Here is a 12,651-nt window from a genome sequence, read left to right as displayed (position 1 = left end):
CGGCTGGCCAAAAGCGAGAGGCATTAGGCAATCGCAAGAACCGAGTTATTCGAGCCCGTTTAAGTGGAAGCATTTTGACCAAGAGAGAAGGGGCAGCAGGGAATAGAGGAAAGGGCAAAGGCAGACAAATTTGGCTTTAAGAGAGCTCCACGAAATCTCAGTTAAAACGCCCAACACACGGATCAGAGGCAATAAATATATACATACTATCGAGGATATAACGTAAGATAGAGGGAGACTCGAAGAAAGCGGAGGAAGGAAGGGGAGGAAGACGCGAGTATTTTAGTGGTCGCTGTGGTGGATACTAGACGTTCGACGAGAAGAGCCAATCTAGGGAGGGGGACCAGGTGTGGGAAAAATGAATGTACGTCAAGTCGTCAAAAGCGGCGCGGGCAAAGTGGAGCCGGTCGGTATAAGGGGATCGCAAAAGCGGCTACAGACGTCGTCGCGAAACGGTATCCTCTACCCTACGATATAGACTTAAGAAATAGTGGCTAACTCGTCGTAAGAAGAAGTATTGTTTTACTTCTTTTTAAAGAGTTTAGTTACTTCTAGACTAGCAATATTAATTTAAATAACTTATTTACGTAATCTTCTCTAGATTTTTAAAGAATTCTAGAGTATTTTAACTCGATCCCCTTATAATCTAGTTAGAATAAGTCTCTAGCCGTTAATTAATATTCTAAGTTTATTATCTTTCGAATTGGCTAGATAATAAATTCCTAACGGTATAGTCTTTACTATCTAATATAGACTAAACCAATATCCTTTAAACTTATTGTATTCTTCGACTTTAACTAAGATCTATTAATTAATAAAAAGAGAACTCTCTTTAACGAGTTCCTTTCGAACCTTACTAGCTACGATAGCGCGATCGATTAAACGTCGATTCGCTTATATATAAGTATATTATAGTACCTCGATTCTTTATAAGAATATCTTCTAATTTTTCAAGATATTTAATTATTAAGGATTATTATCGTTAATAAAAAATTTTAATTAATAGTTAAATAAAAGATAATATAAGGATTTCTTAGTTATTATATAAATTTTAATTTATATAGTAAATAAGGTTTAAAATAAATATTAATCTTATAGAATAATAGGTTAATTCGTAAAAAGATATATTAACGTTATCCCTAGAAATTCGTTAAAGTTCTCGATCTTTTTATTCGTTCGTAAATAGTATAATATCGTTATATAATATCTTATCTTTAATAGTAAGATATAATAAGTTATTACCTCTCTCGTTAAATTTTATTTATTATCTAAGAGAATCTCGCGTAGTACTTTGTAAATTATTATAATATAATTATAAAGAAATTTTATAATTATTTTAGCTTTAATATTAAGTATAGCGAAAGTTACTAACTATTTAATAAGATATTCGATCGTTATAATAATCTAACGATTATCTATAGATATTTTCGATAGAATATTAATTAAATTAATCGTCTATCTATTAAAGATTTATAGTATTTCCTTATTAAGGGTTTATAGTTATTCTCTCTTTTACCCTAGATAACTATATTAAGAAATTTAACACTATAAATAACTATATATAAAGATATATATATCTTCTTAAAAAGAGAACTACTATCCTTATTCTTAAATAATATTAAAAATACTAAAGTATCTAAAATATTTATATTTAATATATATTCGTTTAAGAAAGTTTATATAAAAAGATATTAGAATATAAGAACTTTAAATATTATTCTTAATACAATAAAGTATATTATCCTTAATAGTAAATAAGAATTAATCTTTATATAGTTTTAAGCGAATATACGTAGATAATTATTATCTTTTCTAAAGTAATTTAATTATTACTTTAGCCTATTTATTCTCTTTAAAGCTATATAACGTAGTAAATTAAGCTATAAAATTCCGCGATCCTTATCCTATAAGATTAGAATATTAACTAATAGTATCTAAAGTAACTATTAAAGAATCTTTTCGATAGTAAATCTTTAAGTTATATTTAGAGAAATTAATAATCTAACGAGCGAATTATTTCGTAGAATTTCGTATTATTTAGAGATATTTTAAACTTTCGTAATCTATAAAGATTATAATTAAATAGTTATTTTTAATATAAATATACTATATATTTAAAATATATTTAATTATAAATAATTCTTTTTTATAAATAGAATAATTAATTTCTATAGATATAAACTTCTATTCTTCGTAAATAACGAGATAAAATTATTTTAAATTATAATTCTCTTAAAGTAAGACTTTATTAATAGTCTATTTACTAGTATCTATCTTAATAGAAAATAATTATATTATATCTAATTATATTAAGATAGAGATATTTATAAGGGTTTATTTTAAGGATTAAAAAGTATTTTTTATCGTAATATTTTATTTAATTTTTCGAAATTTATATTTTCTTTCTTTAATATTTATTTTCTATAAAAGTAAAAATAATAGAATATAAGTATATATAAAACTCTATATATATTTATAATAGTATAAAACTAAACTAAGAAATTATTAAAGTTTATATATATTAATTAAAATTAGCTATTAAAGAATAATATTAACCTTTATTATAAGAGATTAAATTTATTTATTTCTAATTATATAGTTATAGAATTTAAGTTCTTTTATAAGAAATTAATATTTTAAGGATTTAATATATAAAGAATATATTTTAAATATCTCGAAGATATTCGTAAAATATTGTAAATACTTAGAAAGATTATTAAAGTAGATAAATATATTATTAAGATATATAATTATAAATTTTACGATATATTTTTATAGAATATAGTTTATTAACGCCTAAAATATAGCTAGTATATTATAGAGCCTAAATAATATAGCGTAGTATTTAAACTTTTCTTTTTACGTATTAAATATAGTTTTCTTACGACTATCGAGATATATCTAAATTTAATAATATCTTTATATAAGATTTAGTTTTAATAAAAATTTAATATTCTTAATAAAATTAAGATATTCCTAAATTTAAGATAAAGGATAATTATTTTTAATTATAATAGCGTTTAACGCTCGATAATTAATATATATTCTTTACTTATCTCCTAGTTTTTTAATAAATAGAATAAAGAATCTCTATAAAGATATAAACTTACGAATAATACTCTATTATAGTATCTATATAATTTATTAACTTTACTTCGCGATATATATTAAGGAGAGAGGATATATATTAATATTAATTAATACGAAATTACTTATAAAGATATAGTAATCGTTCTAATGTATAGAGGGAAGGATAATAGAAAGTTCTTTCTTAAAGATTCTCTTAAATCGTTTTAAAAGAATATATAATAGTTTATTTTAGTCTATAATCGCTAGCTAAACTAGCTCTCTAGAAATAATAGGAAAATCTTAACGAGGATATAATTCTTTAATATACCCTAAAAAGAAACTAGTTATCTTCTTTCCGAGAGCTTTAAGAGTTATATAAAGATTTAATAGTTAAATAGTATTTATATTAGTATAAATTAAGTTAGATAAGTTTACGTTAGTAGAAGAAAGTATATAGAGTATTCTAGATTTATTATAGACCTAAATTTTTATTTATTATTAATTAATTTTAGAATTAATAATTTATAGTTATTTAAAACTAAGAATTAAGTTATAACCTAAAATTTTAAGTATATAGACTATTAAATCTATAGAATACTAATAAATATAGAATATAAAGCGAGCTCTTTCTAGACTAGCGATATATATATTACTAGCGACTTAAATCTAATATAGTAAAAAGTTAATTATAATCTTTATCTATAGCTTATAAGTAATATTAGTCGAAAGATACTACTCTATAACTTTTAAGTTAATTAAAACTCGTATAGATATAAAAGTTTAAGTTATACTTATAATACCTTATAACTAATAGATAGCGATATTCTATAAATATATCTTAAGAGTATAGACTTATTTTACTTTACGTAATTAATTGAATTAGTTAGAATTCTTTTAATTTTACTATTAAATTACTAATCTAGTCGTCTATAGTATTTCTCTATTTATCTATAATTCTCTTTAATTATTATAAAGTCTCGTAATAGTACGTAACTTTCTAGAATTTTTTAATTTTCCTTTATTTTTTTACTATAGTTAAAACTTTTTAATCTCTTTACTTTATTAAAATTATTGTATATTAAAATCTTTTTAGCCTTAATAAAGTAAACCCTTATAAGTAGTTAATATTAATTTTATATAACTATAGAACTAATAATTAATAGAGCTATATTTAAAGTAAGTAGTATTTTTTTAATATTAGTTCTATTATTCTTTTATATCTTTACTAGATATCGCGATAGTATATATTATAGTAAAATATACTAGCTTCTATATATTATCTCGATAAGATATTCTAAAGAGAGTAAGAATATAACTTATTCTATATTATTTTACTCTCTTATAAATATATACTTTAATAATCTTAATCTATTATTATTAATTAGTATACTTAATATATTTAAATAAGGCTAGGTTATCTTATTTAAAGTATTTTATTATTTTTATTTAGATAGTATTATTAAAATCAATATAAAAATACTCCTTAATCTTTAATATAGTTTTTTCTAATTAAATATAAGTCGTAAAGTAAATTAAGTCTTAAGTATATTTTATAGTAGAGTGGTCGCCTTAAATATATATATACTATTAGTTATATAATTAAGATTACTTATTATTATCCTTAAAAGTCTCACATAACTAAGTAAAATAGTTAGTAATAGTAAGTATAAAACTATAAGTTAATATATATATTTAATATATACGTCCTATAAAATAGATAAACACTATTTCTACCTTCTTATATTTATTTATTTAGTGTTCTCGTTAATCGTAGAAGTTAATTTAGTTTATAATATCTTATATATAGTTATTAAGTTAATTATTACTATAGTCGCTATTATATATATATAGTTTATATATCTTTAGTCTTTACGAAATAAAAGTATTATCTATAACGCTATAATATTATTCGCTAATATATATATATATTCGTAATATTTCGCTAAGTTATTTAATAATAATACTATTAGACTAAATAAAGAATAAAATACTATATAATATACTAAGAGAATTAGTATTAATAAGTATAAAGTTTTTATCCTAGTTATTAAGGTCGCTACTACTACTATTATTAGTATAGTTAATCTCTAGAGAAAAAGAGAGGTCTATTCTATAATAGAAGAGTCTAAAAAAAAGAAGAGTTTAAGATATATCCGTCCGTAATAACGAGAATCTAGTAAACCCCCTTTTATTTTATCTTCTTCTTTCTTCTCTAATATCCTTATTAGCTAAAAAGTCTTTTTTTCTATGAGACTTTAGTTTCTTTGCGTCGTTACGTCTAATTACTATATATTTTAGAGATTTTAGGGCCTTAAAGTCTACCTTATTAATACTTTTCCTTCTCTTTTCGAAAACTAGATATATATAATTATAATACAATACGAGTAGTTTCATTATTACTTTACTAACCTCTCTAGTAAAAATTCTTTATATTAAGATATTAGAATTAAGGTCGTTATCGTTATTAAAGTTATCGTCGAGGGCTATCGTTAACGTAGAGAATAATAAAGGATCGAAGTAGTTAAAATTGTTATAGGCGTATAAAACCTACTAACTACCTTTACAAGAGAATATAGCCGCTCTTGTAAGTAGGTTCGTTGCTACCACCTGTGGTTGTAGCGGCGGAAGAGATTAATTAACTAACTAATCTAAGAGGGAAAGACTAGCCGCTATATGTAGTTACTCGTAACTGAGCGCAAGGAGGGGGAATACTAGGCTGGGCAAGTATCCCGACGCTAATATTACACTCACTCCTCCATCTCTTGGCCCACCAGCCTCACAGCTTAGCCACCACCTAGGCCACTACTAGGACAGATAAGATATCTCGATGACCAATCCATCTCGTATTCAGGTTGGTACTGAACATCTCGTCGACACGATTGGAATTCTTCCAATACCCTCATTTCCACCAACGGCTTGGGTAGAAGGGCCTTCACAGGCGTCAATCCCAATGCATACCCAATATCACCTCCACCCGCTCTTCCAAGCTCCACACGTCACGGCTTCCTGCCCCAGACCCGTCGACTGTCACAGCTGGATTAGCATGGCTCAGACCTGCAGACTCATTCAACCTCACGTGTAATGCCAGATATGCAATCCTGGCTTCTTCAATTCATCCCTCACGTTCGCGACATAAACTCTGGCTTCATCCGCCGTCCATGGCTCTGGAGCTCCCCATCTCGTCAGTAAGAACATTGCCCACCCCTCAAGCCCGGAGCTCCAATGGGCTAAATTGATTCTTCCGGCGTCCTTGAGGAGTTTATCCTTGGGCCAAGACCCGATTGGGCATTTGTACAGATGTTCTTGGACATCGACAAATCCAGCTGCTTCAATCTTGGCCTTCATGGTCAACTGAGTGTCTAACGCACGTCCTGCTCGTTGCGCACAATCGAGAAAATTCTGACCCCAACCTGCTAACAGTGAATCAGGGTCAAGAGATCCATCATCAGACATCACTCGTACATCCAATTCGACTTGTTCGATATATCCTCCAGGCTTGAGGCCATCAAAGCATTTCCGGTAGACCTCAGCCCATTCTGCGTCTGAGAAGGCACCCAGCAAGAGGCGCATGTGGGTGAGATCGAACTTCTCTTGCCATGTCCAGTCTTGTAAGATATCGTCTACCTGTACTGTCTCAGAATAAGCCGTTTTGGATCGTGAAGCTTCTTACCTGAAGAAAGCAGTTGGGAGGAACCCAAGTCGTGGGCGGTGGTGAGAGGTCCACGCCATACACGGTGGCTGGTTCGAGTTTAGCCTTACAGCTGACAGCACATTGTTACCACGGCTTACCAGAAGGGAACTGGTCGGCCACATCACTTGGTCCTGTCAAAAATGGGCAGTCTATGAAGAAGGATATCCACTTACATAGCCCATGTTCCAGGACCCGTCCCTATATCAAGCACACGCTGATCGGGACAAGTCAGCCGATACATCCCAAAGGAGAGGGCAATCAGGCTCTAGCGGAACATACTTGTGGTTCCGTGATGGGAGAGCGGTACAAAGGGTTCGGATGTTTGCTGTCCAAGACAAGGTAAAGCAAATGGCTGGCATGTTGGTCTCAGTTTCGTGCTCACGGGCGTTTTCCCCAATGGCTTACCCAGCATTCAAGGTTTCGTACTGCTGCTCATCGGAAGGACCCCTGTTGTCGCATTCAGCACTGCCCACATAATCGCTTTGGGATACATGCCAATAATCATCTCGCAGGGACGAGTATCTGTAGCCATCAGCCAAACATGCTACAGGGGAAACCATGATGATGCGCGCACTTTCTTCCATTGATCATATGTCCTCTGTATATTGAGGATGCGACAGATGTGGTCTCTCTGGATAGGCCGTTTCAGTGCTTGTTCTTCCTCGATATTGCGAACTCACGAGAGATTGTCACCATCTTCAAAAGCAGAGTCAGCGTACTCGTCGACCTAGAACGGCGTTATTGTTAAGAGCGACATCTCCTTCGACAAGGAAGCGTACAGCGACAATTCCTGCTTGAGACTCCGCCTCTTCTTCAAGGGGCCCAACAGTTGAAGAATTTCCTTCGCCTTGGGCAAGATGAGAAGAGGCCATTGGGAACTACCTTAATCTTCTACGGCTGGATGGTGGAAGGACAACGCAAGGAGACATGAACATTGTCAGTGTATGAAGAATGTCTGCTGTCGAAAGTTGCCAGCGTCTCCTGATTAGATCGTTGAAGTCCTATGGATTGGTCTCAGCTTACTGGCCAACAATGATCCTCCACGGGAATGCGGAAAGAACGATGAGCTTTGCTAAGCCGGCTTCTTACAGCTACTACCGGAGACTACTCACGACTCCTGTCATATCTCACCACTGAACAGCACCTGGGATCGATTTCCCAGGGCTCCCAAGGTTCTAGCGGCATTGATTAGCGCGGGGCATTTTGCTGACCCGCGTTAGCATCACGAGCCGTTCCGGAAGTTATATCGATTGAGGTACGGAGTACTCCTCCGCTCGATACCTAGGTACTTGTACCTGTCGCAGTCGAACACGTTTGGCGACCTCCACCATCCTCCACCACCCTCTTGCGCCAGACCAGTGCCCCTCCTTGAGCTGGACCCCAGCTATCTCCCGTCAATGGCAAAGACATATCAGTCAATGGTTCAGGGTTTAGAATACCTTCACCTCTGGATCTGATCGCCTTGAACAATTGCTGCACCTTACCCCTTCTTCCTCGACCTATGGCAGCTCCAGGATCCCTACCTACGAGAGTGGTTGCAGGTGTGACTGTACCCGATACGCCGCTAATCACGAAAGCTATAGAGTATGTCCGTCAATATTCGACTGATGACACGTTCAATCACATTATCCGATCCTTTTTGCTAGGGTTCATCATTGCCGACAAAGTTCTTCCCGAACGGGACCGCGAGGTGCATGCCATCACTGCGATCATGCACGATCTGGGCTTCCCGATCGGGCACCCTCCTCATTCCGAGATCATCACCAAGGACAAGAGATTCGAGGTTGACGGAGCCAACGCTGCGAGGAATTTTCTCAGAAAAGAGGCGCCAGATTGGGACAAGCATAGGTTGCAGCTGGTATGGGATGCCATAGCTTTACATACCATTGGGACCATTGTGTTCGAGAAGGAGCCGGAAGTGCAAGCGTGTAGCTATGGGATATGGGCAGATTTCCAGGGTCCAGATCGAGTGGCGGGTGGACTGCTGACCTGGGACGAGTATAACCCCATCGTCAAGGTCTGTGAAATTGAACCCCGAAGTCTGAGAAACCTGCATGCTGATCGGACTTGCTCATAGGAGTATCCTAGATTGGGTCTGATGAAAGGCTTAAAGGCGAACATGTGCCATCTTTGCGAACTCAAGCCTCAGACCACCTACGATAACACGGTGGGCGAATGGGGAGATCGATATGTTGAAGGATATAGCAGGAAGGGGAAGTTGACTCAAGATCTTCTGGAGACGTGCAATCTCGATGATCTGTGATCGTGGACAGGAGGAGCAGCGATTCTCAGAATTCGTGACCTTCGCGTACCGGCCACTCTTGACCTGTCACAACTCGCCTGGGTGGCAGTGTGAGTTCTGTCCTTGCCATAGCCAAGTCACAGCCATCATGAGCCAGATCGTACCATATGAAACGCTTGTGGGCGAATTCAGAGATGATTTGACAGTTACTCGATACTTCGAAGATGCAAATGACATTGCCTGCATGGCCGTTTTTGGCCTCGGCGCCTCCGTCCTCGGATTCTGTCGCCGATGCACTCGATCGCTGTCTTGTCACACCTGGAAGGCATTTGGTAGGCTGCTGCTCCGCAGGGTGGCCACGGTGGCTTGGACACCCACGTTCGGCCCCCACGAAGCGGCGGCCTCTTAGCCGACCGCGTAGCGATGCCACATCCGGGACGCGTCTTGCACGGCGGTCCTTCTGCACTTCATGCTCAACCAAATAGGCAAGCACGAGAGTGTTCTCTATTCTCAACAGTAGCAGATTCAATGGTCGGTAGTCTTGGAAACGACGATCTCGAACATGCAACGGTTGCTGGACTCAAATCAATTCGCAAGCATCGAGGTCGGACGAGAAAGAAACATTCACCCTGCGCAAGCGAGCTGCCAGCTACAGGCCTGTACTACGAGATGCTACTGCCATAGACCATCCTGAGCTCGGGTTGCGGGATTCGACGCGAGGAACTTTGCGGAGAACGAAAAGCCGTTACAGTGTGGCATACCCTGTCTTTGAACGACATGCGTGGACCCAGACTACACCTATGGGTGCCTACCTTACTCCGCCGTCCACGGGCAGAACCGCTGTCAAAACATCTACTATCAACTACTTGTGGCCTGGTTGCTTCAAGCGTTGCAACACTGTGAGGGAGCACAGCACAGTTAGTCCTCCGTCCCCTGTCAATACTGCTCTCGTCTTGTGGCTCGCGATCGAGAATTAGCCGCCGGGAGGCTTTGGCGCCTGTTGACCACAATATCTCTTCCAATTCGTCGATCAAACCCCTAAGGCAGACTTGTGGGCACAGTATCAACCAGGTTGACCCTCCAGTTCGGAGGATTTCCATGGTACATCGACGCCAACATGGTTCTTGCATGTGGCTTATGGTAGCCATGCCCAAGCGAGGCAGTGAATTCAAGCAACACTTTACAAGATCAAAAGATTTCAAACAGGCGTTGACAGCCTCAGTTGCTGTGTCCTTGTGGAGTCTACCTACGTCGGATGCTGTGCATTCTTGCCGACGAAACGGCTCCTTCGTGCCAATCGACCCAAGAAGGACGGTGATGGCTACTTGAGAACGACTTGGAGTCGGTCCAAGGGTTCGGCTGCATGAACCCACATTGCACACCCTTGCCTCCCGAACAGACACCATGCTATGCCTGGACCTATACCTGGGGCAGGTATAGCTACCCTAAACGTCTAATGCAAGCCACCTTGTGCGGTACCAGCGGCTATTCATCCCCTCATATCGTCCAAAGACTCGAGCAGACCCATGCCCAGTTCAATAATTCCTCCATCGTTGGGTCTTCATCCGGTCGCACATTGACCGAGCCAGAATCAAATCTGCCTTCTCGTCTTGACAAGGCAGATTGATTGTATATGGTGTTTGATCCATCGTATATATGCTCTGAGGGGTGAATTGAGAGGGATGTGCTGCTTTGTTAGAGCCGCAGTATCTTCCAATCCGTGCCTGCTTACTTGGCAACTATCCATCCCCATCGCAAGGTCCTTTCATCTCAACAGCATTCGTGCCGTTGCGGAAACCCAACGCCACTGGCGTACCATTGTCTCACATTAGAATGGTATCAAAAATGCCATCTCCCGTCCCCAAGCCAGCATCCGCGAGGCCGACGTCGCAGTCTCGTAGAGTTCAAAGGTCTCCGAATCCCTCGAGGAGCGACAAAGTTCGCCAGGGGAAGTTGATACGTTCCTGGACGGAAGAAGAGGTTCTTTGCCTTCGCTCTATGCACACACAAGACAAGCTGACCGCTACCTAGGAGAAGTTCCTGTTTCAGAGTCGAAGCCGGAAGCTACCCTACAAACATATCGCGGACCGCCTCGATAAATCGGTACTCGCATGTCGCCTGCACCACCACCATATGACGGTGGGCAGAAAGGGACATCGAGCGGGAGAGACCGCATACGGCGACTCAGATTTCAGTGAGAGCCCTTCACCATCAGCGACGCCAAGCGATGCCGCAACACCACAGCAAGAGCAACGCGCAGGGTTTGGCAGTGATCAACGCACTTTGTCAATGCGGCCAGCACCAAGTCACTCCTGGACACTACCCAGCTTTCAGACCTTCGTGCGAGACACCTTTTCAGATAGCTTCCACCGCCGAAGCGTATCGACGTCTGGAGAAACCATTGGCACCGACAACATGGTATGGGAAGATGACCTCAGGCATACGGGTTTAAGAAGTGGTAACAGACCTGCAAGTGCACAGTCGGGTACGTGGTGGCAAGTGACCGAAGCCGCATCGAGTTCCGCTAACTCATACGATGCAGTCAGACTACAACTCTCTGGCTCACAGAGTAGCAATGGTGGAGCAGCCCGACCACGGCACCATCATAATCAAGAGATCCAGTAGCATCAAAAGGACACGGCTCATGGGAGCACTCGGAGGCCAGCTCGGTCAAGCGAAGACGCCCGCCGTCAAATACTCCAACCTGGTCAATGCCACAATTGGGAGTCCAGCGAGCGCACACCCCGGGTCCAGCCCTGCGGCCAGTTCAACGACATCCCATCTCAAGTGTGATGGAAGAGAACGAATTTCCTATCAGCTCACGGCCAAACCCATGTTTAGCGTTGTGAATTTCCGACGAAACATCAGAAGGAGTTTTGGGAAATATATCACCAGTTGTATTCACTTCAGCTCAGTCTTGTGGTATATGAGAGATATCATCTCACTAGTGGACTTTGATGCAGCACTAACGGTTGACGACCTGATGGCCACTTTCCAATCTGGTTTGTTTCATGTTCGCTTGGGGAGGAGGAAGGCCTCGGTCTGGTCTGTGGTTCTGTGGGCAGTCGCATCCCGAGTGGCCTAGCTCGCGCTTCTGTACAAGGCAGACAAGCTGTGTACGGCAAGCTTGAATCGTCCCATGAAGCATCGGGAGTGTCCTTCCGTCGGCTGGTCTGCCCAACCTGGGTCATGAGAGCACCCTCGGAAGTAGTTTGTTGCACAAGTCACGGCGAGAAGGCCAACCTAGCATGTCATACGAAGGGACAAGAATGAATTGGGGCACATCTGCCCTGCAACGTATCTTTGATTGTTTCAGAGGGTCTGTCAATGTTCATTATTGTGGGCATCAGGAGGGTTTCTTCTGCTCCAGAGTGATGAGACGCAATAGCAGGCTCTCCGGCTTCAATCTCATAATATCAGCCACTCCTCATCAAAGGTTCAACTGAATGCATTAAGAGCACTTACTGAGGGTTCGAGACAGAGCCAAAACTTACCCGGTCAGCCCTTCAACGGCCAACACATGAGACTTGTACCTCGGCTTCGTGTATGATGAGATCCCGGTTCCGCAGGGACGCTAACCACGGCTCGTACCCATAGTATTTCATCCTCCTTGGCCTGATGGACTCAATTGTCAGCATTTACTGTTTAC

General features: G+C 38.6%; 3 protein-coding genes across 3 annotated transcripts; 2 read left to right on the top strand and 1 right to left on the bottom strand.

Moving 5' to 3' along the window:
* Nucleotides 1-6,065: 6,065 nt before the first annotated feature.
* On the bottom strand, nucleotides 6,066-7,320 carry PV05_07281 (uncharacterized protein; the record flags this gene model as incomplete). The annotated part of the gene is made up of 7 exons (XM_013460091.1): nucleotides 6,066-6,093; nucleotides 6,146-6,693; nucleotides 6,740-6,807; nucleotides 6,859-6,884; nucleotides 6,934-6,974; nucleotides 7,040-7,112; nucleotides 7,166-7,320. The coding sequence occupies 7 exons, from the start codon at nucleotides 7,318-7,320 to the stop codon at nucleotides 6,066-6,068; spliced, it is 939 nt and encodes a 312-aa protein (XP_013315545.1).
* A 941-nt stretch (nucleotides 7,321-8,261) lies between these two features.
* On the top strand, nucleotides 8,262-9,212 carry PV05_07280 (uncharacterized protein; the record flags this gene model as incomplete). Its single annotated transcript, XM_013460090.1, has 2 exons — nucleotides 8,262-8,777; nucleotides 8,838-9,212. 2 exons carry the CDS (start codon nucleotides 8,262-8,264, stop codon nucleotides 9,021-9,023), a joined length of 702 nt encoding a protein of 233 aa, XP_013315544.1. The 3' UTR covers nucleotides 9,024-9,212.
* A 1,428-nt stretch (nucleotides 9,213-10,640) lies between these two features.
* On the top strand, nucleotides 10,641-12,087 carry PV05_07279 (uncharacterized protein; the record flags this gene model as incomplete). The annotated part of the gene is made up of 3 exons (XM_013460089.1): nucleotides 10,641-10,982; nucleotides 11,034-11,487; nucleotides 11,549-12,087. The coding sequence occupies exons 1-3, from the start codon at nucleotides 10,836-10,838 to the stop codon at nucleotides 12,085-12,087; spliced, it is 1,140 nt and encodes a 379-aa protein (XP_013315543.1). The 5' UTR covers nucleotides 10,641-10,835.
* Nucleotides 12,088-12,651: the final 564 nt, after the last annotated feature.

Source organism: Exophiala xenobiotica, assembly GCF_000835505.1.
Source record: "Exophiala xenobiotica strain CBS 118157 unplaced genomic scaffold supercont1.4, whole genome shotgun sequence".
NCBI classification, from domain to species: Eukaryota; Fungi; Ascomycota; class Eurotiomycetes; order Chaetothyriales; family Herpotrichiellaceae; genus Exophiala; species Exophiala xenobiotica.
This window is presented reverse-complemented; position numbering and strand designations above follow the sequence as displayed.